Here is a 26,404-nt window from a genome sequence, read left to right on the forward strand (position 1 = left end):
ATAAAAAGTTATCAAAAAGTCACATATATGCAATCAAGGTACTGATAGAAAGTACAGATCATGACATCTTACACCGCCCCATAGGCAAAAATAAAAGCGATATAAGCATGGGAGTAGAACAATTTTGAGCATTTATTTTTTTTAAAGATTAAAATTTTTTAAAAGCCATCAAATAAAATAAAAGTTACAAAAGTTACATAATGTAATCGTACTAACTTGAGGAACATGTATAACAAGTTAATTTTACCCTAACGCGAACGGCTTAAACACAAAACCCCCAAATAAAAGAAAGCGTTTATTTCTAATTTCACCACACATTATTTTTTTCGCGCCATACTTTATGCAACAATTAAGCCCCAATTAAGGACAATTTGGGGTGCAAAAAATAAGGGCTCATGTGGGTCTCTAAGTGAAAAAATGCAAGCGCTATGGCTTTTTAAGCACAAGGAGGAAAAAACGAAAGCAAAAAAAATTTAATTGGCCTGGTCTTCAAAGGGTTAAAGGGTCAATATTTTCCTTTCAGTTAACATTTTGGATACAGTGTTTTTGTAGCAGCAAGAGAATGAAAAAGAAAATGTTAGCAAAATTATTGTAATACCAAAAGTAGAAAGTTATTTTCCTTTCAGTAAGTTGTAGTAACTGTTTGCGCTCTAGTTCTGTATATATTTATTTGTGTCTGTTTAGATTTTAGACTACACCTTTGTGCAAAAGTAGTAGAGTTGCCTCTTGCCGCTTAGGTGATGAATCCATAGGGTTACGTGCTTATCACTTATATAGGTTTCTTGGGGTGGCTCTGCTGGTAAATGAGTAATTGTAGCTGCAAGGAACAGGAATTCAGAGCACATTAATGGAACATTAAGAAGCGTTATTTATGGTAATGGGCTGTGAAGTCTGCATTAATTCTGATCATGTAGGAATCAACTGGTTTCAGGTGGCGATAATTGGAGGTTTTTCTTTACCGGTTAAAAAAATTGGCTCTGTACTTCTGCTACAAATAGAAATATGCATATTCATTGCTTGGGATGCTTTCCACACATTGATATTTATAGCTGTAGAAAAACTTTCTGTTAACCACTTCCCTAACAATATAAACAACATAGCATTGCACAGCTATAGTAAAGGATACATAAGGCTGCATTCCCACGTTCCGTGATCCTGACGGATCACGGACGTAGAATGCATGTACTGGAGCCCCCCCCCCGCGCCCGGACAGCATCTGTAATTAGATGCTTGGAGCGGGGGAGACTGTATTCATAAGCGCTGCGCTGTAGTAACATCACCGCGCACTGATTCAGTACAGCGCGGCGCTTATGAATACAGTCTCCCCCGCTCCCAGCATCTAATTACAGATGCTGTCCGGGCGCGGGGGGGCTCCAGTACATGCATTCCACGTACATGGAAATGCAGCCTTAGGCTTACCTGAATAATTTCCATTTCTGTGGTAGATCATTAAAATACACCCGTCCTCCTGAGAAAGCCAGAGAATGAAATGAAATATTAGTTATGTTATTAGTTATGTTATACATAAATATATATGGTACGTCATGGTGCGGCTAGGGGCGTTCAGAGAGGGGTCAGGCTGTGACCCCGTTCTAAACTGTGTGACTGGCTATTAGCCACCACGGCCGATCGCTGCCCGGCTGATGAGCCATTTAAATGCCACTGTCATGGCTTTTCATATTAATAAAAAGAATCCCATCCCATAATAAAAATTTAAAACACCCCCTTTTTCCCATTTTATAAATAAAAATAAATAATAATTAAAAAAAACATATTTGCTATCGCTGCGTGTGGAATCGCCCAAATTCTTAAATGATGGCATTCCTGATCTCACAAAGGTAAACGGTAAATGGCACTATGTTGTTTTGATGTTTTGACTTGTCTAACTATCTCTGTTTGGCCCTTGTCAAAGTTGCTCAGATCCTTACACTTGGCCATTTTTCCTTCTTACAGAAATATAGCCCTCTATTTGACAGATGCCAATGTCACGAGACCATCAATGATCAGTCTTATCTTTTATTGTTACGGCTAATAATGTATACACAGAGTGGTTAATTTGGAGGGCAATTGCCCTGGTTACTCCAAAGAACCTTGACTGCCCCTAGTGCATCAAACATCCTGATTTCCATATTACAAAAGGTTAATTTGAATCTGTATCGCTGGACACAGTTCCCAAGCCTAGCTTTTCTCAAACCATACCTGGTCCTGGGCATTCCCTTGTCTCCTGGTGCCTTCCGGCGGTGCATCTGTGCTTAGGCCATTCGAAGATCAATATCCAGCCCAGGGGCATGCCGACAAATAAGAAAGGTGGGAAGAGGGGCACTGCCTGCCTAGGTTACAGATGCTCTAGGCCCTGCCCCATTGTCACCATGCCGCTGAAATAAAATACGTTTTACAGCACCAGAAGACAAGACAAGCTTGGAACCAGGCCTGGATTGAGAAAAGCTAATTAACAGTACCAGAGGTTTTGGGCGGTGTCCAGAGATACATATTTGCTTTAAAGTTCGCCTTAACAATCTGGCACAGGTTAAGCCATCGTATAAATAGCCTAAACTTAGACTAGACAGTCAAGATGCACAAAACTGTCAAACAGAGTCACTGGTACATTCCTAGACTGCTTAGTTAATGCTTATAGATTTAGACACCACAACTAGGGAATAGCCCCCACCACCTTTTGCTTTGGATTCTCCACCAACCTTGATGAGATCATATATATATATATATATATATATATAATTTACATATAGTTACATATATGCTATTCATAAACCTGTGACTTCATATGATCTGCATCAAAATTCCAAATAGAGAGATAATCTTTTGCCCCTTTGCAGAATTGCTTCTACCTTCTGTTTTGCTGATGTTGTGTCTTTTCATTTATTCCAACTTAGTTTATATTCTGCAGAGAAAAGATTTTTTTTTTGCTGTTTTTATCTTCTCGGTGAAATGAAGCATAATGCTATCAAAACAGTGTATACTCTATCAAGTATTTCATAGCTCTGTGTGGGAATAATTCACTTCAATCCCTTTTTCCATCTCTTCTACATTTTATTAGAGTAACCTGGGTCCATCCTATCCTATATAATATATAACCCTTCATATTGTACGCTCATATTGGCATGTTCTTTCCTGCTGTAGCTTGCTGCTGTTATTGCAGCAGCTTCACCAACAGTCCTGGACTTGTGTTAATACTTATCTTTTTTGTACCTTATTGTGCAACATTATTATTTACTCATGTTGCCTATGTAGCACCAACATATTCTAGAGTGTTGTACAGAGATTGTCATTCACAGTCCCAGTTCTCAGTAGGGCTCACAATCTGAATACCACATCTCAATCCCACATACTATGGCCAGTAAGTATGTTTTTGGAGTGTGGGAGGAAAGGAGTACCCATAAGAAACCCATATAAACATGAAGAGAACATACAATCTTTATGCAGATATTGTTCTTGGTGGGAATTGAACCCAGAACCGCGCCACTGCAAAATAACATTGCTATCCACAGTGATGGTTGCACCATATGTAATAAATAGTTTGATATATAATTTATGTAGTATAATATTAGTAAATCAACAATAGTATATTAGTAATGTATACTATAGGCACCCATGTTATACATTATATAGAGAGAGCAACTTTGTTACTATCCTATAGCCTCATATACTGTGCCTCTCTGAGTCTCCAGTTTTTTACTAAGAAATACAGAGTTATTTTCTCATTCAATCTGTAGGAAAAATGAGACACGTCCATTCATATAACATATTAGTCTCAGTACACAATGCATCATGGCTATACAGCTATTTATTGGCGTTCTATCAAAAAATTACATTATTTTGCTGTACTCCACGCTGTGGAGTAGAGAAAGATAAATGTATACCAACTGCAAGTGGCCCAAGTATAGTCAATAGCTGACTATGTTCAGGCCATTAGAGTGAATGGACCTGCTGCTGTGTGCTGCATCCTATGTTGATGGGTTGCCAACATATAGCGGAGACATACAACAATAGTGCTGTGTGAGAGAAGGCTTCCTCCGGCTCCAGATAGATTAAAGATTGTAAGTAACACTAATGCATCTTAATTGTGGCCCATGCGAATCTATTCGGTACTAGAAGTATTGCTTGGATAGTATGTGCGGATATGGTGGCTTACTAAGATAGCACATATGCCAGGACACGGAGAGAAATGTTACACATTAGAAAAAGGTCAAGTTAAAGTTTGCTTCATCTATATTTAGGAATGCTGTACATCCCATAGTATTTAAAATTATTTACTGTAGGCTAATTAAAATAATAGCTACATCAACATCAGGAAAAGTTGTACTACTGTGTATTGGCGCTGTACCCTCATATGGGTGAACAATATGTACTCAAACAATGCAAACCCTAATAGAAGCATTAAAACAATGCCTTTCAAGTCCATACCAAACTCTTTCTCAATAATTAATCAATTCTATTCTATTATTCTTTCATTGAATGATCCATCTCTTACCAGTTCCCAGGCAGATAGCGGAAAAAAGCATCAAACTCCTAGATGCCAGCGCTGCCTCAGAGGAATCACAGGAACAATGATGGTAACATTTAAAAGGTTTATTTAGAATACGCACAGAGTGTGTGCGTATTCTAAATAAACCTATTAAATATTACCATCATCGTTCCTGTGATTCCTCTGAGGCAGCGCTGGCATCTAGGAGTTTGACGCTTTTTTCCGCAATTTGCCTGCACTTCTACGGGCCCCTTTGGGAGCATCCCGGTCTGTCTCTCCCAGCTAGCTGCAGCCCTGAACGCAGATGCCAAGTTAAAACAGGACACAGTACCCCACAAAGGGGTGATATGCAACAAGCCCAAGGGGCTTTAAGGTGAGCCTCCATCTACCTTTCCATTTACCCACTGGTACCTACGGTATCACACGAGGCGCCGCCTCCCGCCTTTCGCTTTTTTTTCCTTTATCCTATTTACCAGTTTCCAGTTATGGATGAACTGGATGGATAGCAAGGCAGCTACCTGTCACATTATATGCCTTTAGGGGAATTGTGACCTTAAAGGAGAAGTCCGGCGAAAATTATTTTTTTATATGTTATTACTGATGGAAAGTTATACAATTTTCTAATGTACATTAATTATGGGAAATGCTCCTATACTGCTATTTCCCTTAATTTAGTGTACCAGGAAGTGTTAGAATTCTCTCAGAAGCAGTGACGTCACGACGAAAGGTGTAATTCCTATGGAGTGTCCAGCAGGGGGCGCACTATATATAGAAGTCAATGAGTACCATTGACTTCTATATATAGTGCACCCCTGCTGGACACTCCATTGGAATTACAATGGATGTGTATGTAATGTAATATACAGTGTTTTTGATTGAATACATTTATGAAATACTTTGGGGAGCAAGTGTCCTTGCTCCCCAAAGTGTTCCATGAATGTAAGCAATCAGTACATCACAGTAAGCCCGCCGCCCGCCGCTACCGCTCCTGCCGCCGCTGTGGACTACTCTCAACTACTACTCTCCCCACCTGCTCATAGCATGTGCAGGTGATGGGAGAGTAGTAGCCGGGTTATATGGCTGAGATCGCCGCCGCGATGCCGCACAGGGGAGCCGCTCATCACTGCAGCTATCATCCCCCTCCGCTCCCCCATCCTGCTGCTTCCTTACTCTATGTGATAGCTGACTTCCTGCCCGGCCGCCGGCACGTGTGAACGGAGAGCGGCGGCCAGGCGGGGAGTCAGCTATCACATAGAGTAAGGAAGCAGCAGGAGGGGGGAGCGGAGGGGGATGATAGCTGCAGTGATGAGCGGCTCCCCCTGCGCGGCATCGCGGCGGCGATCTCAGCCATATAACCCGGCTACTACTCTCCCATCACCTGCACATGCTATGAGCAGGTGGGGAGAGTAGTAGTTGAGAGTAGTCCACAGCGGCGGTAGCGGCGGGCGGCGGGCTTACTGTGATGTACTGATTGCTTACATTCATGGAATACTTTGGGGAGCAAGGACACTTGCACCCCAATGTATTTCATAAATGTATTCAATCAAAAACACTGTATATTACATTACATACACATCCATTGTAATTCCAATGGAGTGTCCAGCAGGGGCGCACTATATATAGAAGTCAATGGTACTCATTGACTTCTATATATAGTGCGCCCCCTGCTGGACACTCCATAGGAATTACACCTTTCGTCGTGACGTCACTGCTTCTGAGAGAATTCTAACACTTCCTGGTACACTAAATTAAGGGAAATAGCAGTATAGGAGCATTTCCCATAATTAATGTACATTAGAAAATTGTATAACTTTCCATCAGTAATAACATTTAAAAAAATAATTTTCGCCGGACTTCTCCTTTAACACAACTTCTATTGGTAAGTGTGACTTTTATATAGGGCCCATATACAGCTGACGATCCAATGCATGAAGTGCTCTCTGACCCCCCCGGCATAGAGAATGATAGATAGATAGATAGATAGATAGATAGATAGATAGATAGATAAATAGATAGATAGATAGATAGATAGAAGAGAGAGTGGTGTTTTTTTCTAAATGTATGTGGCCAAAAAGGCATTGACCTAAATAGATTTCATATTATCGCCTTAATGTGGTAAAGAGAATTGAACTCCAGGCAAAGCAGTTCTCTGAATTATAAAATCACTTGAATCGTCACATGAAACAAGAGCAATAATCGAAATAAGATAGCAACAGATGACATGATAAATACATAGCAAATGTTATTTCCTATACAGATGCCGAACACACCTCATATAAAGTGAGTGAATAAAAGAGTATCTTGTGGTGCACCATTCATACACTTAATTATAGTTGGATCATGTGAAAGAGCTTCATAAAAATCAATAGTATTCTATAATAGTTCCATAGAAAGGAATATTAGTATTCTGAATTACAGAAACCCTGCTAATGGATTTGCAGTGCAACAAAGAGTTTGAAATTTTCCACAAAGATATTCTTAGATTACTACTACTACTACTACTACTACTACTACTACTACTACTACTACTACTACTACTACTACTAATAATAATAATAATAATAATAATACTGACATCAACATAATAGGGCATAACCAATCACAATAATAGAGAAACTGAAGAATAATGTAACTAAAGGGGAAAATTGTGTCAAAATGTGTCTACCAAAGCGGTTTTGTTTTAAAGGGGCTGTCCAGGCTTAAAGTGACTCTGTACCCACAACCTTTCCCCTCCAAATGGCTTGTTCCTTCGCATAGCTGCTTTTAATCCAAGATCTGTCCTGGGGTCCGTTCGGCAGGTGATGCAGTTATTGTCCTAAAAAACAACTTTTAAAACTGCAGCCCTGTGTCAAGCTGCCGTGGCCTAGAGCAGTGTTTCACAACCTTTTCAAGCCAAGTACTCCCATGTGACAGGGTGCTCCAGCCAAGTACCCCCAGAGATACGATGGATTATAATCTTTGCCCTAGGGTAGATTCATGCGTATGTTTTGCAGCAAAATCCGCTGCGATACTCTGTACTGTTATCGCTACCTGAATATAGCCAGTGCCTATTTAACTTATTAGCTGCCTGGCCTTACAGATCATACTTACCTGTCAACGCTCCCATCTGCTTCTCAGTGTCGCAGGTCACTGACAGCCCACCTAGTCAATCGGTGGCTGCAGTGGGCAGTCAGTGAGTCAGGAGCCAGGGAAGCAGTTAGAAGCTTGGACAGGTAATGATATGCCCCTTTCAGCTAGGTATGCCTGCCCCTGGAGCCAGATATGCCCCTTTTTGCTAGGTATCCCTCTTGTAGCCCAGTATGTCCCATGGAACCAGATGTGCCCCTAGCCATATGTGTCCCATGGAGCTGGATATGTCCCCCTGCAGCCAAATAACAACCCCAGCAAAGCCAGATACCTTCCTCCATGTAGCAAGATACCCTCCCCCTTGCAGCCAGATACCTCCCTATGTTATCAAGACACCTCCATCTATGTAGCCAGATTCCTCCCCCCATGTAGCCAGATACCTCCCCCATGTAGTCAGCTACCTCCCCCATATAGCCAGATACCTTCCCAATGTAGCCAGATACCTCCCCCATGTAGCCAGATACCTCCCCCATGTAGTCAGCTACCTCCCCCATGTAGCCAGATACCTCCTCCATGTAGCCAGATACCTCCCCCATGTAGCCAGATACCTTCCCCATGTAGCCAGATACCTCCCCCCATGTAGTCAGATACCTCCCCATGTAGCCAGATACCTCCCCCATGTAGCCAGATACCTCCCCCATGTAGCCAGATACCTCCCCCATGTAGCCAGATACCTCCCCCATGTAGCCAGATACCTCCCCCATGTAGTCAGATACCTCCCCCATGTAGTCAGATACCTCCCCCCATGTAGCCAGATACCTCCCCCATGTAGCCAGATACCTCCCCCCATGTAGTCAGATACCTCCCCCCATGTAGTCAGCTACCTCCCCCCATGTAGTCAGATACCTCCCCCCATGTAGTCAGATACCTCCCTCCATGTAGTCAGATACCTCCCCCCATGTAGTCAGATACCTACCTCCATGTAGTCAGCTACCTCCCCCCATGTAGTCAGCTACCTCCCTCCATGTAGTCAGATACCTTGCCTCATGTAGTCAGATACCTCCCCCCATGTAGTCAGATACCTCCCTCCATGTAGCCAGATACCTCCCCCATGTAGCCAGATACCTCCCCCATGTAGCCAGATACCTCCCCCATGTAGTCAGCTACCTCCCCCATGTAGTCAGATACCTCCCCCATGTAGTCAGATACCTCCCCCATGTAGTCAGATACCTCCCCCATGTAGTCAGATACCTCCCCCCATGTAGTCAGATACCTCCCTCCATGTAGCCAGATACCTCCCCCCATGTAGCCAGATACCTCCCCCCATGTAGCCAGATACCTCCCCCATGTAGCCAGATACCTCCCCCATGTAGCCAGATACCTCCCCCATGTAGTCAGATACCTCCCTCCATGTAGTCAGATACCTCTTCTTCATGTAGTCAGATACCTCCTTCCATGTAGTCAGATACCTCTTCATGTAGTCAGATACCTCCCCCCATGTAGTCAGATACCTTCCCCCATGTAGTCAGATACCTCCCTCCATGTAGTCAGATACCTTCCTCCATGTAGTCAGACACCTCCCCCCATGTAGTCAGATACCTCCCCCCATGTAGTCAGATACCTCCCCCCATGTAGTCAGATACCTCCCCCCATGTAGTCAGATACCTCTTCTTCATGTAGTCAGATACCTCCCCATGTAGCCAGATACCTCCCCCCATGTAGTCAGATACCTCCCCCATGTAGTCAGATACCTCTTCTCCATGTAGTCAGATACCTCCTCATGTAGCCAGATACCTCTTCTCCATGTAGTCAGATACCTCCCCATGTAGCCAGATACCTCCCCCCATGTAGTCAGATACCTCCCCCCATGTAGTCAGATACCTCCCCCCATGTAGTCAGTCAGATACCTCCCCCCATGTAGTCAGCAACCTCTTCTCCATGTAGTCAGATACCTCCTCATGTAGCCAGATACCTCTTCTCCATGTAGTCAGATACCTCCCCCCATGTAGTCAGATACCTCCCCCCATGTAGTCAGATACCTCCCCCCATGTAGTCAGTCAGATACCTCCCCCCATGTAGTCAGCAACCTCTTCTCCATGTAGCCAGATACCTCCCCATGTAGCCAGTTGTTTTGATGGTTGATTTAATGTTGCTATCTATTAAGGCTGCACTGAGAGAGGTCTGTGAGGGGTCACCCCTTGGAAAAAAAATTTGTCTCGGAGCACTGCTACCAAATAATGTTCTACGAAATACAAAAAAAAAAAGAAAAAAAAACATCATTCAGTGACTCACAGGTGACATCTTTTTTGATCTGAGGTGTCACTTTTCCTCTCCGCCCAGCCATGGCCCCCATGATGATTTCTTGCAGCTACAGTTCTTCACAACCTGCCAGACAAACATCTTAGGCTTCGCACATTTCCAGCAACTTCCTTCCATTTTCCCACCTATAGGATCCTATACAGTAGTCATGGTGTCATGTGTAGTAAAGTGAATAGATATGTGGGTTGCCCCTGTATACTAGGTTCCCCTGCTGTACCCCAATATAGTAATAATGTCTCCTGCTGTGCCCTCCATATAGTAATAATGTCCCCTGCTGTTCCTCCATATAATAATATAATACCTCCCTGCTGTGCCCACATAGTATTTATGCCCCTCTCCTGTGCCCTCCATATAGTAATAATGCCTTGGTGTGCCCCTATAGTAATAATGCCCCCTGCCCTCATAGTAATAATGCCAGCCCTCCCTACTGCCCCATAGTAAATGTCCCCTGCCCTGTCACATAATAATGCCCCCCCCCCCATGCCCCAAAACAAACAAAACAAACTTTATGCTCACCTAATCCTAAAACTCTCTCTTCTTCAACCCCAGAGCCAGGAGAATCAGAGTGAGCCAAGGCACTGCAGAGTGAGGTCTGAAGGAGAGTGGAGGTGAAGGGAGGAGAGAGGAGCTGAAGGGGGGAGAGAGGAGGAGGAGAAGGGGGGGAGAGGAGGTGTAGGGGGGATAGAGAGGAGGAGAAGAGGGAGAGAGGAGGTGAAGGGGAAGAGAGGAGGTGAAAGGCGGAGAGAGGAGGTGATGGTGTGAGAGAGGTGGAGAAAAGAGGTGATGGTGGGAGAGAGGAGGAGAAGGGGTGAGAGAGAGGGGGAAAGAGGAGGTGAAAGGGGGAAAGAGGAGATGATGGTGGGAGAGAGGAGGAGAAGGGGTGAGAGAGAGGGGGAAAGAGGAGGTGAAGGGGGGAGAGAAGAGGAGAAGGGGGGAGAGAGGAGGAGAAGGGGGCAGAGAGGAGGAACAGAGAGGGGGTTAAATTTTGTGTTGGAGGCGCTCAGACACGATAGTACCCTGACTTCCCTTCCCTCCCGGCCCGCACTCTGATGATAGCGGCAGCCCGTCCTCCCCCTGGCTCAGCATCGGGTCCCGGGATAGAGAGAGATGGAGGTGCTTTGCGGTGCTTGAGCCCCTGACACTGAGGGCGCATAGCACCCGCGCTCTCCATCCCTGGATCAATCGATGCTGAGCCAGGGGGAGGGCGGGCTGCCGCTATCATCAGAGTGCGGGTCGAGAGGAAAGGGAAGTCAGGGTACTATCGTGTCTGAGCGGGGTCCGGGGGTGTCACTGGCAGCGCTGGTCACCGAATCATAGGAACGGCCTTGACCTCTCTCCTTCCCCCAGCAGCGTCACCCACACACACAGTATGCCGGTACCGCGGGTGAGCTGCTGCTGCTGCTGGAAGGAGGAAGGTCAGAGCGGCTGTGGGGATAGGTGCCGGGACACTGCTGGGTGATAGCAGTGTCCCGGCAATAAATCAAAAAGTTTATTTTCCCCCCCTTTCCCGCGTACCCCCTCAACCTGCGGCGCGTACCCCCTGGGGTACGCGTACCGCAGGTTGAGAAACCCTGGCCTAGAGTATCTGTGCCCTAACCTTGCACCACCCCTCCATCCCTCTTCCCCACCCTCTTCATCATTAGGAATGCCACTGGCAGGATTTTTCCTATTCCTCTGCAGAGAACACAGCACAGATGCCTTAACGATCCAGCCCATGTGCTGTGTTCACACAGATGAGGATTAGGAGACAATCTGCCTGAAGCATTACTAATGATGAAGAGGGCGGGGAGGAGGGACAGAGAGGTTATGCCAGCCTAATGCATAGTCACTCTAGGCCACGCCAGTTTGGCACAGGGCTGCAAGTTTAAAAGTTGTTTTTAGGACAATAACTGCATCACCTGCCGAATGGACCCCAGGACAGATCTTGGATTAAAAGCAGCTATCTGACGGTACAAGCGGTTTGGGTAGGCAGTCACTTTAAAGTGTATCGGTCATTATAACTTTCAAAATATAAACCCAAAGTAGATATACAGCAAGTTTGCAATTCATTCATTCATTATTTTTTCTTTTTAGTTATCATGGAGAACACGGCACTTCCTGTTTTCTAACTCTTTTTCTCAAAAACAGGAAGTCCTGTGTATCCCAGGCCACCTGAGCGCTTCTAGAGAGAAGGCATTCATGTAATTAATGGACACATTAAGCCGTGACTTTCTGTACTGTCCGGAACGTGTGAATGCGGCCTAACTATAACTTTTACTAGTTGGGACTACAATAGAATGATAGTATTATTTAATGCGGCATGCTTACCAAAATGATTTTTTGTCTTAATTGAATAGGATGTTGCAGTGAGCCCTGGCTCAGTTTCCAATGGAGAAGGTGCTTTCGGGGAAGAAGATCAAAATGAAGAAGAACCACAAAAGGGAGGATTCGTAAAATTTGGATGGATTAAAGGCGTTCTGGTGAGTTGTCAGCTTAAAGGGAAACTGACAGCATATATATTTATGTATCTGAACAGCCAGTTTCCTGTTGCCCATCACACAGTGCATACACACATTCAGTGCTGCTGTGTGATCCAGTGTATTGTTAAAAAACGTTCTTTATTCTGGGCTGACAGTGTCACATTGGCAGGTCTGTGACACTGTCAGCTCCCACCTTGCTCTTCGACCGATGTATCATCAGGGCAATGCCGCCTTCTAGAATGATTTGCAGCCTAAAGAGACAGCAGTGGCCGGAGAGTGGGGTTGGAGATGTCACAGACATCACCATGTTTTATGCCTTTTCACGATAAAATCACGTCAGTCATATGACTATATACGTTCCTGCTGCCGATGCCCCTCGCAGCAGGAACGTACATAAACATTCCTGACTGTGAAGGGGTTGTAATGTGTGCAGGGCCATTTTAATGGAGCCGGAGATAATGATAGACAGCCGTGTTCATGCAGCTTCCTGTCATTAACCCTTAAACATTGCAATGCATAGCGATCACGTCTTTTAAGGAAGTCAGTGACAGGATAAGCATGGCTGAGGGGGTTCTGATCACTTGTACCAACAGGTGGGGGTAAAACACTTACCTCTGTCTTGTCGTATCAGTGATCTGTGCATAGTCTGTTCTCAGGCAGACTCTATGCACAGATCGCAGATAGTACTGGTCAATGCCATTCTATGACAAATAATTCATCAGTATATGCAATCCGAGCATTAAATTACCTCCTTTCCCATTATACACATAGGGTCATTCCTGGATGGATCAGGATCTGTAACCTATAATAGTATGCAACCCAGCGGTCACTATCACAAGTCGGTGATTTGTCCATTATACAAATGTTATATATTGTAGTGTGCGGAATTGTCCGATCTATTAAAATATAACAATGTTATTCCCGCTCGGTGAACAGTGTAAAGGAAAAGAGAAAAATCAGAAAAAAATGAATAAAAAGCATTTAAAAATGTTCTTTTACACCAATATGAAACCAGAGATCATGGCGCAAAAAATGACACCCCAACCAGCCCTGTAGGTGGAAAAATAAAAGTGCTATGGTTCTTAGATGGCGAGGAGGAGAATACTGTTTCATTGTGACCTGGACATCAGGGCATCAATGATCTTTAGTCATGAAGGGGTTAAAAACTGTGAACTATTAGTGAGTGAATGTAATTGATTTACCAATTTTCCTAACATTTATCTAATATTCTCTTACATTTTTCAATAGGTCAGATGCATGTTAAATATATGGGGTGTTATGCTTTTCATTCGTCTTTCATGGATTGTTGGTCAAGCAGGAATCGGTAAGTGTGTAGATTTCCCACCTGAGATGAGGCTTACTTCTTATGTTAAAAGGATGATAAATTGTGTACTTAAGTGTGTGTTCACACATACAGGATCTGCAGCAGATCTGATGGAACAGATTTGAATCTGCAGCAGATCCACAGCAGATTTGATGGCCCAGAGTTATGGTGCGTTTACACAGGCAGATTTATCTGACCAATTTTGGAAGCCAAAGTCAGGAATGGACTTAAAAAGACAGGGAATCTCAGTCTTTCCTTTATGACCTGCCCCCTGTTTATAGTCTGTTCCTGGCTTTGGCTTCAGAAATCTGTCAGATAAATCTCCCTGTGTAAACGCACCATTACCTTGCATTGAATCTGCAACTTCAAATCTGCGCCATCAAATCTGCTGCAGATCTGCTGCAGATCCTGTACGTGTGAACGCACCCTTAGGCTATGTTCACACTACGTAAAAGTACAGCCATTGTTGCCGATTGCAACAACGGCCGTACTTTGTGCGGAGGGGAACATAGTCTTATTTCCTACACGGGGCTGCAAATAACTGACATGTCAGTTTTCTGCGGCCGCAATTCAATGAATTACGGCCGTAGGAAACCCTGTCAGTTCACACAGTGAAGCGAGCGGCTCCGGCCGCTTGCTTTACTGTGTGCAGGGGGAAACTCTGATGCGGGCGGGATGATCCGGGCAGAGATCGGCCGTTCCGTGACCCGGCTGGTCTCTATACGTAGTGTGCACATAGCCTTATGAGGTATTCTGGTCTAAAGAATGTGGTGATGATCTCCCCTACTAATCACCTAAAGGGGGGACGTCAGTTCCTCATTTCCCTATACGCTGAGAATACCAGTGGTTGGACCCCTACCTAGCTACAATTCTTTACACTAGAATACCTATTAGCTGTGAATACAGTGGTCTAATAACATTTACCATATTGAAACATTTCTGTTGTATTTTAAACACCTTTGCTTAGATTACACACTGTCTGTTCTGCTAAAATAATGACCGTCAATTTTATTTAAAATAACGTCCGTCATTTTTTATGATTCCCATTGAAGTCAATGCAAACAGAGGGCGTTTGTTCACACAACGTATACAATAACGGCCATTGTTTTCTACGATTCCCACTGAAGTCAATGCAAACAGCGGGTGTCTGTTCACACAATGTACACAATAACGGCCGTTGTTCGCAGCGGCCATCAAATTAATGTTCATGACATTAATTTGCGGACATTATTTTAAGTTGTTCATACATTGATTTATTTTCTGGCCATCCTTCAACCTTTTTTACCTACATTCAATGTACCTTTTCAGTTACCACATCCAGAAGGGTGTTAAAAGCAGCAAGCATTAAACCTGAACCTGAGTAATGAACCAATGGCTGCCAAAGTAAGCTAATAAACGGCCGTTAAAAAAAAAATTGTGTGAACATAGCCTAATGGGTCATTTACACAGAGAGATTTATCTGACAGATTTCTGAAGCTAAAGCCAGGAATGGATTTGAAAAGAGGAGAAATCTCAATCTTCCCTTTATTACCCTGTTCTCTTTTTATAGCCTGTTCCTGGCTTTGGCTTCAATAATCTGTCAGATAAATCTCTCTATGTAAACGCACCATAAGGCCCTGTTCACACTTTATATTTTCAATAAATAATGACTGCTGTTGCAGATTGCAACAACGGACCAATTTATTGTAATGTGAAATAACATTACTTTTTATGGAACAATGGTCGCAGTGTATACACACTGTATACACTAAGATCGTTGTTCTATGCGGCCACACAAAAAACTCACATCTATTTTGTGCGGTGGCAGTGAACAGCGGCGGCACCAAATAGCCTGTGCTCACAGTGTAAAGTACGGCTCCCGGCCGCACTTTACATTGTGTTTCATAGTTAATTGAAGCGCAGGCACATGGGTACTGTAGTATCGGCCAGGTGAACATCACAGACAGCGGCAGCTGTTTTTACAGCGTGTGAACCAGCCTAAGACTGTAGCTTAACACAGCTAAGGAGATGAAGGCCTGATGTAAAACATTATGCTAAATGGGCACCACTATAGCATATATCTGCCATAGGAAGGTTTTACTGTGACATCATTATACTTTTTTTTTTTTGCAATACTATGGTGTGACACTACTAGTGTAAATAACAAAAATAACCATGTACACTGCCACATAATACTATTGCAAAAGAAAATATAATAACGTCACACATGCAAGCATTATGTTGTCCATGAAAGAGAATAACACTGATCAATATGGCATAGCATTGATCAGTGACAGTAATGTAAAATAAAAAAGTCCCTAGGGAGACTTAAAAAGTGTCAAATAAAAAATAGTGTTTAAAAACATGATATTGCCCCTCCCCCAATAAAAGTTAAAATCACTCCCCTTTCCCATTTTATAAATAAAACACATAAAAATAATAAAATAAATAAACATATTATATATCATAGCGTGCGTAACTGTCCAATGTTCACCTCATAAATAATATTTTGGGCGTTCCATCCTATATGTTATGGTAGATTGAAAGAAGACATTACAAGGTACTCTTTTTCCTGAAAAAAGCAAGCCCTTACATGGCCCTGCAGATTGAACAATAAAAGAGTTATGGCTCTCAGAAGGGGAGGAGGAAAAAAACAAAAATGCTAAACTGAAAATTGTCGCAGTCATTAAGGTCATTTTAGGCTCCATCCTTAAGGGGTTAATTGTAGCACTGCATCATATTTGTGAAGTACTGCAGTACTGCAATGTTCAATGAACCTCCAAAGTGTGTGAACATAAACATAGCTCAATCAATAAATAATGTAATTTAAAAAAAAGGCCATCATTTTGAGGTATTTGCCCTTTAAGCATACCTATCACAGAACACAGAGGGTTAAAGAACAAATGCAGAAATTAAATATAAAAATATTCAAATTGATGTTTATTTTGGGACTATACAGGGGAGTGTACATAGGATAATGTATGTTTCATGGTGAAAATAATCAGTTCAGATTTGAGCGTGTGCTGCGCAGTGTGAAATTTTCACTTCTATGGTTAACACATGGGGATGGCCTTTTAGTCTGGTACAGGACAGTTTCTAGGTCATTTTGACAACAGGGCAATATTGATAAAAGCAGCCCCCCCCTCGGTCAATGCCTCCACTGCTGTGCCCTGTGCCTATATAGTAATAATGTGCCTGCTGTACCCACCATATTAATAAAGTTCCCCCCTCTGCCTGCAATAAACCTACCCCCCACACGCGCACACTACCCCCACCTAACCCCCCCTATACACACTATCCAACCTGACCCCCCCTACACACACTATCCCATCTGACCCCTCTACACACACTATCCCACCTGACTCCCCTACACACACTATCCCTCCCGACCCCCCCTACACACACTATCCCACCCGACCCCCCCTACACACACTATCCCACCCGACCCCCCCTACACACACTATCCCACCCGACCCCCCCTACACACACTATCCCACCCGACCCCCCCTACACACACTATACCCCCCGACCCCCCCCTACACACACTATCCCACCCGACCCCCCCCTACACTCACTATCCCACCCGACCCCCCCCCCCCTACACACACTATCACACCCGACCCCGCCTACACACACTATCCCACCCGACCCCCCCTACACACACTATCCCACCTGACCCCCCTACACACACTATCCCACCTGACCCCCCCTACACACACACTATCCCACCTGACCCCCCCTACACACACTATCCCACCTGACCCCTCTACACACACTATCCCACCCGACCCCCCCTACACACACTATCCCACCCGACCCCCCCTACACACACTATCCCACCTGACCCCCCCTACACACACTATCCCACCTGACCCCCCCCTACACACACTATCCCACCTGACCCCCCCTACACACACTATCCCACCTGACCCCCCTACACACACTATCCCACCCGACCCCCCTACACACACTATCCCACCCGACCCCCCCTACACACACTATCCCACCCGACCCCCCCCTACACACACTATCCCACCCGACCCCCCCCTACACACACTATCCCACCCGACCCCCCCTACACACACTATCCCACCCGACCGCCCCTACACACACTATCCCACCTGACCCCCCTACACACACTATCCCACCTGACCCCCCCTACACACACTATCCCACCTGACCCCCCCTACACACACTATCCCACCTGACCCCCCCTACACACACTATCCCACCTGACCCCCCTACACACACTATCCCACTTGACCCCCCCTACACACACTATCCCACCTGACCCCCCCCCCCTACACACACTATCCCACCTGACCCCCCCCTACACATACTATCCCACCTGACCCCCCTACACACACTATCCCACCTGACCCCCCTACACACACTATCCCACCTGACCCCCCCCCCCCTACACACACTATCCCACCTGACCCCCCCCTACACATACTATCCCACCTGACCCCCCTACACACACTATCCCACCTGACCCCCCCTACACACACTATCCCACCTGACCCCCCTTCACACACTATCCCACCTGACCCCCCTACACACACTATACCACCTGACCCCCCTACACACACACTATCCCACCTGACCCCCCTACACACACTATCCCACCTGAACCACCCCCTACAAACACTATCCCACCTGACCCCCCCCTACACCTACTATCTCACCTGATCCCCCCTACACACACTATCCCACCTGACCCCCCCTACACACACTATCCCACCTGATCTCCCCTACACACACTATCCCACCTGACCCCCCCTACACACACTATCCCACCTGACCAGCCACACACACACACACACTACCCCACTTGGCCACCATTCCAACAGACACACTACCCCCAAAAGCCCGGCCCTGGGTCACGTCTGTGCAAAGCCGCTCCACAGTATCAGGAGATAGAGATATACTACAGGGTGGCAGATGTAGCAGAGCTCAACTCCCTGAGACCTGCAGTCATATGTAACACCACAGATAACACAGTGATATCTCTGGGTACAGATAATGTAGCAGATGTCACCTGCAGTCCTATGTAACACCACAGATAACACAGTGATATCTCTGAGTACAGATAATGTAGTAGCTGTCACCTGCAGTCCCATGTAACACCACAGATAACACAGTGATATCTCTTTGAGTACAGATAATGTAGTAGATGTGGCCTGCAGTCCTATGTAACACCACAGATAACACAGTGATATCTCTGAGTACAGATAATAAAGTAGATGTCACATGCAGTCCTATGTAACACCACAGATAACACAGTGATATCTCTGAGTACAGATAATGTAGATGTCACCTGCAGTCCTATGTAACACCACAGATAACACAGTGATATCTCTGAGTACAGATAATGTAGTAGCTGTCACCTGCAGTCCTATGTAACACCACAGATAACACAATGATATCCCTCTGAGTACAGATAATGTAATAGATGTGGCCTGCAGCCCTATGTAACACCACAGATAACACAGTGATATCTCTCTGGGTATAGTATAGAATATGGGGACAGGAGCACAGTATTGGGGACACCCTGCATTAGCCCCATAGTAAGAGACCTCCTGCACTGCTTCAACACAAGAAAACAAAACAAACCAATCCAATATACTCACCTAATCCTGGCCCCGGTCTTCCTGCCTTCTCTCCTCTCCTCTCTGCTCTCCAGCCTGTCAGCTGCCGCATGGATCCTCTAGCAGGCCCGATGACGTCATCACTGGCCTGCTGGAGGATCTGTCTCACAGAGATGCAGTGAGATCCGCGCAGGGGGAGAGGCGGCTGGCGCCGGTAGCTTGCAGGACATCATCAGTGAGGTCTGTAGGGGAGGCGGAGGGGGCGCCAATTACTTGGTCAGGGCAGGAGCTGGGCGGTGTCGGGCGCCCCCTTAGCTGTCAGCGCCCCGTGCGGTGGCTCAGCCCGCCCGGTCCTAGAAACGGCCCTGGTCTGGTACATCTGAATGGATAGCCCGCACTGACTGCTATTGGGACCAGCAACCTAACTACTTTCATTAACTACTATGACTTACAAAATTGAACACTTGGCAAAAGTTATGCAATCTTCACTATTATAGGATGTTGACCCAACAATTTTACTTTATGGCAAACACATAAATCACTAAATGTTTACCTACCAGCCGAACACTCTGCCTTCACGATACATCCCTCAAATAAATCAAACAAAAGTCTTTTAATTAATGTCAAATGTTTTTCTTCATCAAATAGAGGAAAAAGTATAGAATCAATAAATGTCGAGGAAAAAATGTACAAAAAAATCACCAAAAATCCCAGTTAATACATTGCAGTTGAAGCTCCTGAACTATGTCTGTGCATTGACAGGCCACTCGGCCAATCACTCGGGGTGCAGGGTGACCCCCGCCGATCAGTGACTGTGGATATCTCATCAGTATGTTTTGCCTAGAAAACCCCTTTAAGAAATTGTGTGGCACCTGGGATTTCCTGCTTAATAAAAGAGGCCGTCGTGCTGAGCTTTAAATTTCAGACATTTTTTGTGCCATTTGTATGCAAATATCTCGCCTTTGTAAGGCTATGTTCACACGTTGTACAGATATCGTCCGTTCCACCGTGAATGGCCATTGTTTATTGCTACCTACAGTCAGAATTAATGTTCATAAATTCTGGCTGTAGGTAGCGTTAAACAACAGCCATTCATGGCAGTACGGCCATTGTTTGTAGAGCGTGTGGACATAGCCTAAAGCTGCAGCCATATTTGCCACTGTGCTTGCAGATTCCCTTTCGATTTGTCTTGAACCTGGGCAGGTCACATTGTGCCATGGAAGAACCTAAAAAGAATCTGTCAGCTTTAATTCATGTTCCAAACTGCTGACACTGTTAGATAGCTGTTAGGACAAGGAGACACATGGCGCCTTTCATATATCCAGCTGTGTTTCCAGAACATAGAAAATGAGTTTATTCCCTGCTACAATGAGTCAAAGAGGCTTTTCCAAGCACCTGAATAGCTGCAAGCTGTAATGCCTCCTCTCTTCCCCTTCCATGATTGACAACTAGCAGGTTCATGTATGGGAGGGGGAGTAAGGAGATGTTACAGCGTGTGACACTTCAAGAGCTCAGGAAAGCCTCTATATACTATGGAATAAAAGCACTTTTCTACATCCTGAAAGCACAGAGGGATTTATGATAGGTACCATGTGTCTCCTTGTCCCAATAGCTTAAAGTGACACTGTCACCCCCTTCTTGCATTATGACATCTCTACACAGGTGTAAAGGGTAAATTTTGCAGTTTTCATACTTATTTTATATCATACGTCATGGTGCTTGTTCCAGTAAAAAGTGATCTTTTATCATTTGCCGATCGTGATACCCGGGCAGGGCATCACGACCGAAGAGCCACTAAGCCCCACCCCCAGTGCCACTTAGCCCCCTCTGCCACGTCATCGGCACATAGGCCCCGCCTCTCAGCGGCCATTGGCATAGGCCAATCTAGTCGGGGTGGGGCCTAGACCTTTAAGCCGACCCTTCCAATGGCCAATGCGGGGCGGGGCCTATGTGCTGATGAAATGACGAAGGGGGTGGGGCTAAGTTGCTCTGGGGGTGGTGCTAAGTGGCGCTGGGAGCGGGGCTGAGTGGCGCTTTGCCTGTGAAGCCCCGCCCAGGTATCCCAATCCGCAGATGATAAAAGATCACTTTTTACTGGAACAAACACCATGACGTATGATATAAAATAAGATATAAAAACTGCTAAATTTACCCATTACACCTGTGTAGAGAAGTCAGAATGCAAAGAGGGGGTGACAGTGTCACTTTAATGGCATTTAATGGCATGTTTGGACTAGATTTTGGACATTTAATGAATAATTGTCATTTGTTTGGCACTAACTCTCTACCAGCCAGTACTGTATAGCCTAAAAATGATAAAGATTCAGGGTATGCCAAGCCTGTGTTAAAGTATGAAAAAAGTTCATAATGCCACATGAGAAATTCAATCAAAGAGCCTTCTGTCCATAAAAAAAGGAATTAATTTTTCAATCTGTGATGTAAAAACCTGGGTTGTGACCTTAATCATGAGAAGCAGGATCCTGCCCATACATCCTGCTAATTGCCCAGTGTGCACCGATTGTGGCATAAGGACAGTCTTACCCACTGGCACTTTTTAATTGTGCGCTCATCATTCACTTAATGAGAACAGCTTATGCCGGAGCTGTAAAATAGAATTGGGTCATTTGGGATGTATAGAAAGATTGTTTCTTACCAAAGACAAATATTACCAATTGAAAAATTCTCATTTTCTCTGGCCTGCACTTTAGCATATGTTGTGCCTGACAAATAAGTGCTCGGTGATTTTATGATGCATATCAAATGAAACCTTATAGCCACGGGGGTACAGCCACGTCTCTGTCCTGCTATAAAAAGGGAGCGTTTCGAAACCTGCCAATTCTTTGCTTAGGGCTTTCATGCACAATTAGTTTTCTAAGGGCAGTTTGGTAACTTATTTGGGTCATTAAGAAGTATTACTTTGCTCCCAGGTGTGAGAAAAGCCAGAAGGATATTCCTCTCAGAAGTTATTTATCTTCTATGTTGTGATGGAGTTGTTAGATTTCACTTCAGATCAGCTTAGATTTGTAGTAAACATCTCATAAGGTCCTTAATTTAATTTTAGCATTTTCAATCTTATATCAACTTGACTGTGTTGGCAGCTTCTCCCCTTGTGGAGTTGTGGGAAAGTTTATTTTTTGTAAAAGCGCTTTGAATCTTTAACATGTATACATTGCTGATAGAATTGCTTAATATTATGTTTACATGGCCGAGGCAGTATGATAAGTAATATTATAGTTCTCTGCTAGACAGAACCCAGTTTAGACTTATATTATACTACAGAAAATATCCTTTTTATTATTATTATTATTATTATTATTATTATTATTATTGTTAATAATAATAATAATAATAATAATAATAATAATAATAATAATAATAATAATAATAATAAAAAATAATAATAATAATAATAATAATAATAGAAACATGAAAAAAAGGATATTTGTAAAAATTAAACAAATATAGAAATAACCATGGACAGCTAGGATCATTGACATCTTCTTCCCTCTTTTGATTGACCTTAATGGACTAAGGAAAATATCTCCAACACTTATAAATCCCTTCTCTCAACTTTAAACCTCATTAGCTATAAGCCATAGTAGCTGGCAAGCTGCTGCTATCTGTGTCTATTCTACTGCTGGCAGATTGCTGTAAATGGCACTGTAAAATGTCATCTTCACAGGTAGTTACAGAGCGTGTTGTACAGCACACTGTTGGCAGCACAGTAAAAAAAAAAAAGGGATTTTCGCAGACATTTACAGATTTTAACAAAGACAGGCTGAAGTGATCTTCTACCACAGGACTGGGGAATAGTAGCAACAGAGTAGGGCTGTCAATCACATATATCCTAATGCCATAGACCTTTAAATGGACACTGTCACTTGTTGAAATGTCCTAGACACCCAGTTGGGGTCTGGGTGTTCAGACTCCCACTGATTTTTAGATAAGCCTGGGAGAAACGATCAACTAAGTGCTTCACTCCCCACGTCCCCACCTTTTCCATCTCCCTGCAGGAGATGGGCCTCTTTGTAAGTCTATAGAGGTCATCTCCTGCAGTGAGATGGAGATCTGCTGACTCTAAAGTCACTATTTTACCAAATGATCATCTGTACTTGGCCGATTAATGGCCGCTCCGGATGATAATTGTTTGGTGTAAGAGCGCCTGTTAAATGACCACGATCAGCCGACATGCACAATGTTGGCTGGTCGTGGTCTTTCAACATGCTGAAAAATCAGGATCATGTCATCAATGCTGTGCCACTTGTTGCTCCATGCAATAGGAGCGACAGCAGTAGACCGCTGACTTATATGGGCAGCTCAGACGATCTAAGGATTACCCAGGCAGCCCCTCCCGCGACCCCTCCCTCTGTTCCTCACTTGCTGTCTGTGTGATAATAGAAAACGGCTTTAACAATTAGTAGGGACATGAACCCCCAGACCATGACTCTTTAGGACATAGCTGTAACCATTATTATTGAAACTATTATTATCATCAGAAACTATGGAATTTCGGCCTTTTTTTATTACAATGTATGCATTAAAGGGGGTTTCCTTCCTGTCATTCCATGTCTGGCAGGTAAGCCTTTTAAGAAGTGGAGGGGGTGGGTGCATATCCCGAACATCGCATGGAGGTGAGACCACACCCACATGTTATGTCCAATAGCTGCACAATGTCCCTGATGATGTGGAATAACAGGAAGTAGGCACCTGGGAGCAGAAGGCTGTCTTCTACTCCCCAAACAACCCATTTAACAGATGTTTTTTCATAGATTGGACTTGGATTCATTGCTTTTTATCCTATTTTTCTTGGATCTGATAAGACAAAAAATCTGCAATACTGACACTTTTATTTCCATTTATAGAGTTTACTGCAAGATAAATAATATTTTTATTTTCTTTTTTTTTTAGTTAAAGCTGTAGCAATAAGATGTAAATGTTTAAAATGTTATTTTTATGTTGTCAAAAACATTTATTACTTTTTACCCCCCCCCCCCCCCATGAGATTATAATATGCAATTGCTTGTACAGTTCACTGCCATATGTAGGTATGGCAGTGAACTTTAATTGGCAGCCAGTAAAAGTAGGTCTGACACTGCAACCATGCAGTCCGTCAAAAGGCCTTGGAGCGTGAACACAGCCTATTGGCTTCCCAATGATTATGTCCTTGGAAAGTATCGTGACATGGTTGGTAATGGCCTAGATGCCATTGTCACCATTGATTGTAGCATCTAGATGACTAAATAACCACTATTTAAACTACCTCCATTGAAAGGGACTTACCAAGGCTGTCAGCTGCTGAAAGCAGCCAACAGCTACAGTGTAGGAAGAGGGCTCCTAAGCCCATTCCATATATCCTTAATGCAGCCATGACATTCAAGTGCATCATAAGGCATGAAGGGGTTAACATCCCTGGTGGTCTAGAGCCGAGTTGAGGTAAATTCTTCATATATTCCACCCAGTAGATTACCACCCATCCACACTCCAGCCATGCTCTGACGGTAACAATTGCGTGGACACTTATTTATCAGCCTGCTGTTCCCGGCCTGTATTGTACATACAGATAACTGGACTGAGTTTATAAGATACATAGTCATACTGCTACAAAGTACAGTGCCAGATTTAATGATGGCTGCCCAGGCCACCCATATTATAATCCACTTGTGAGCCAAACAGCCTGGACTTTATATTGATTCATTGTATAAGGGAAAAAAAAAAGAAAGAAAGAAAAAAAGAGAGCGGGAGAGAGATTTGTGCGGCTGCTATCACTCCCATTCTGGAAACCACAGTCTTATAGAGCCCCTGTGTACCTTGTATGTTAGAAAAGTATTATCAGGCAGAGAATTTCTGATAGTAAAAGCCAAGGGCTTATTGTAGGGGATACACCAGACAAGGCACAAGTGGAAGTATGTTTTAATAGTTAACAGACTGTATTTTTCTTTTTCCACTGAGGTCTTGGTGTCATTATCATCGGGTTAGCTGTGACAGTAACTACTATAACTGGCCTGTCCACCTCGGCAATTGCCACAAATGGATATGTCAAAGGAGGTAATAAAATATGAGCCATGAACGTTCTAAAGGTCTATGCCAGTTCAGAATCTCATTATTTTAAGGTAATCACATACTTGACTTGCTGGAGGCTTTTTTTTAAGCGGCGACCGGAGAGTAGAGCAAAAACGAGACAAGGAAATGAATTCATTTCAGGATTTTGAGCGCAGCTGAACACTCCCTACAATGGATAGCTAAGCCTTTCTCCTAGGTTCTTCATTTCAGGATTTGCGTGAAAAGGACCGTTCTGCTCATCACAAGTTGGTATTCAGTCATTCTCTCCTATACAGACATTTTCAAGAACTCAGTACTTTTCTCCTAGGCTCATAAATTCCAGGCGTCAACGTTCCCAGTGTAATGTTATATAAGAAGACAAGATGCATATATAAAATATTTTACTTTCTTTTACCACTGACAGGTCTGGGAGTTGTCATAATTTTACTTGCCACCATGGTAACCACAATTACTGGGTTGTCAACCTCTGCGATAGCAACCAACGGTTTTGTCCGTGGAGGTAAAGAGTTAAGGATACTTAAGATACCGAGTCATTGCATGATTAGGTAGGAGATTATTTCCAATCTGTTCTTAGTTCTGGAAAGTCTTCTTGGGTCCTTTGGATATGGAGAACAAAGGTCAAGAAATTGTAAGGTAATGTCATCTAGGAGGAGGCACACTTTAAAAAACCATTCAACTAATCCATCATGAGAAGGGATGGTTGGGTACAAGGGTACATTCTAAACAAATGATAGATAGAAAGTTGGCTTTGGACTTACAAGATCATTGGTCAATTTGGTCAGTTGCCTTCATATATATTCCTATTACAATGAGGTGAGTTACAGAAAAAATGGAAGGTATTACTAAGAACATTTCAGGTGGCGTCCATTCAATGAAAAGTGATCAATTGGTCTGCATTGTGATCAGTCTTGTTTTCATGGTATGTATCAGACCTTTTATATTTCTGTGCTACAAAATGCAAAGAAATAAAACAGTGTTGTATTATATGATCATTACAGTAATGAGGGTAACAAAGCTCTACTAGGGGTACTCAAGAAACACATGGAGATGACATGTATAGCAGTACTTTTATAATTTCTTTGCATTTTAAAGTCAACAGGTCATAAGAATTTTTTTTTATTTG

At 43.9% G+C, this 26,404-nt stretch overlaps 1 protein-coding gene across 2 annotated transcripts in view; it reads left to right on the forward strand.

Annotated features, from left to right (window-relative positions):
- Positions 1 to 26,404, forward strand: part of SLC12A1 (solute carrier family 12 member 1) — a 111,299-nt gene that overhangs the window by 13,010 nt on the left and 71,885 nt on the right. The window contains exons 3-5 of one of the 2 annotated variants that reach the window (XM_069983067.1): positions 12,205 to 12,327; positions 13,576 to 13,651; positions 25,685 to 25,780. In XM_069983067.1, coding sequence (XP_069839168.1) covers positions 12,205 to 12,327; positions 13,576 to 13,651; positions 25,685 to 25,780 — 295 coding nt within the window. The remainder of the gene's footprint in view (positions 1 to 12,204; positions 12,328 to 13,575; positions 13,652 to 25,684; positions 25,781 to 26,404) is intronic. The other variant, XM_069983077.1, reaches the window with a different exon arrangement.

Source organism: Dendropsophus ebraccatus, chromosome 1 (assembly GCF_027789765.1).
Source record: "Dendropsophus ebraccatus isolate aDenEbr1 chromosome 1, aDenEbr1.pat, whole genome shotgun sequence".
In the NCBI taxonomy this organism is placed as follows: domain Eukaryota; kingdom Metazoa; phylum Chordata; class Amphibia; order Anura; family Hylidae; genus Dendropsophus; species Dendropsophus ebraccatus.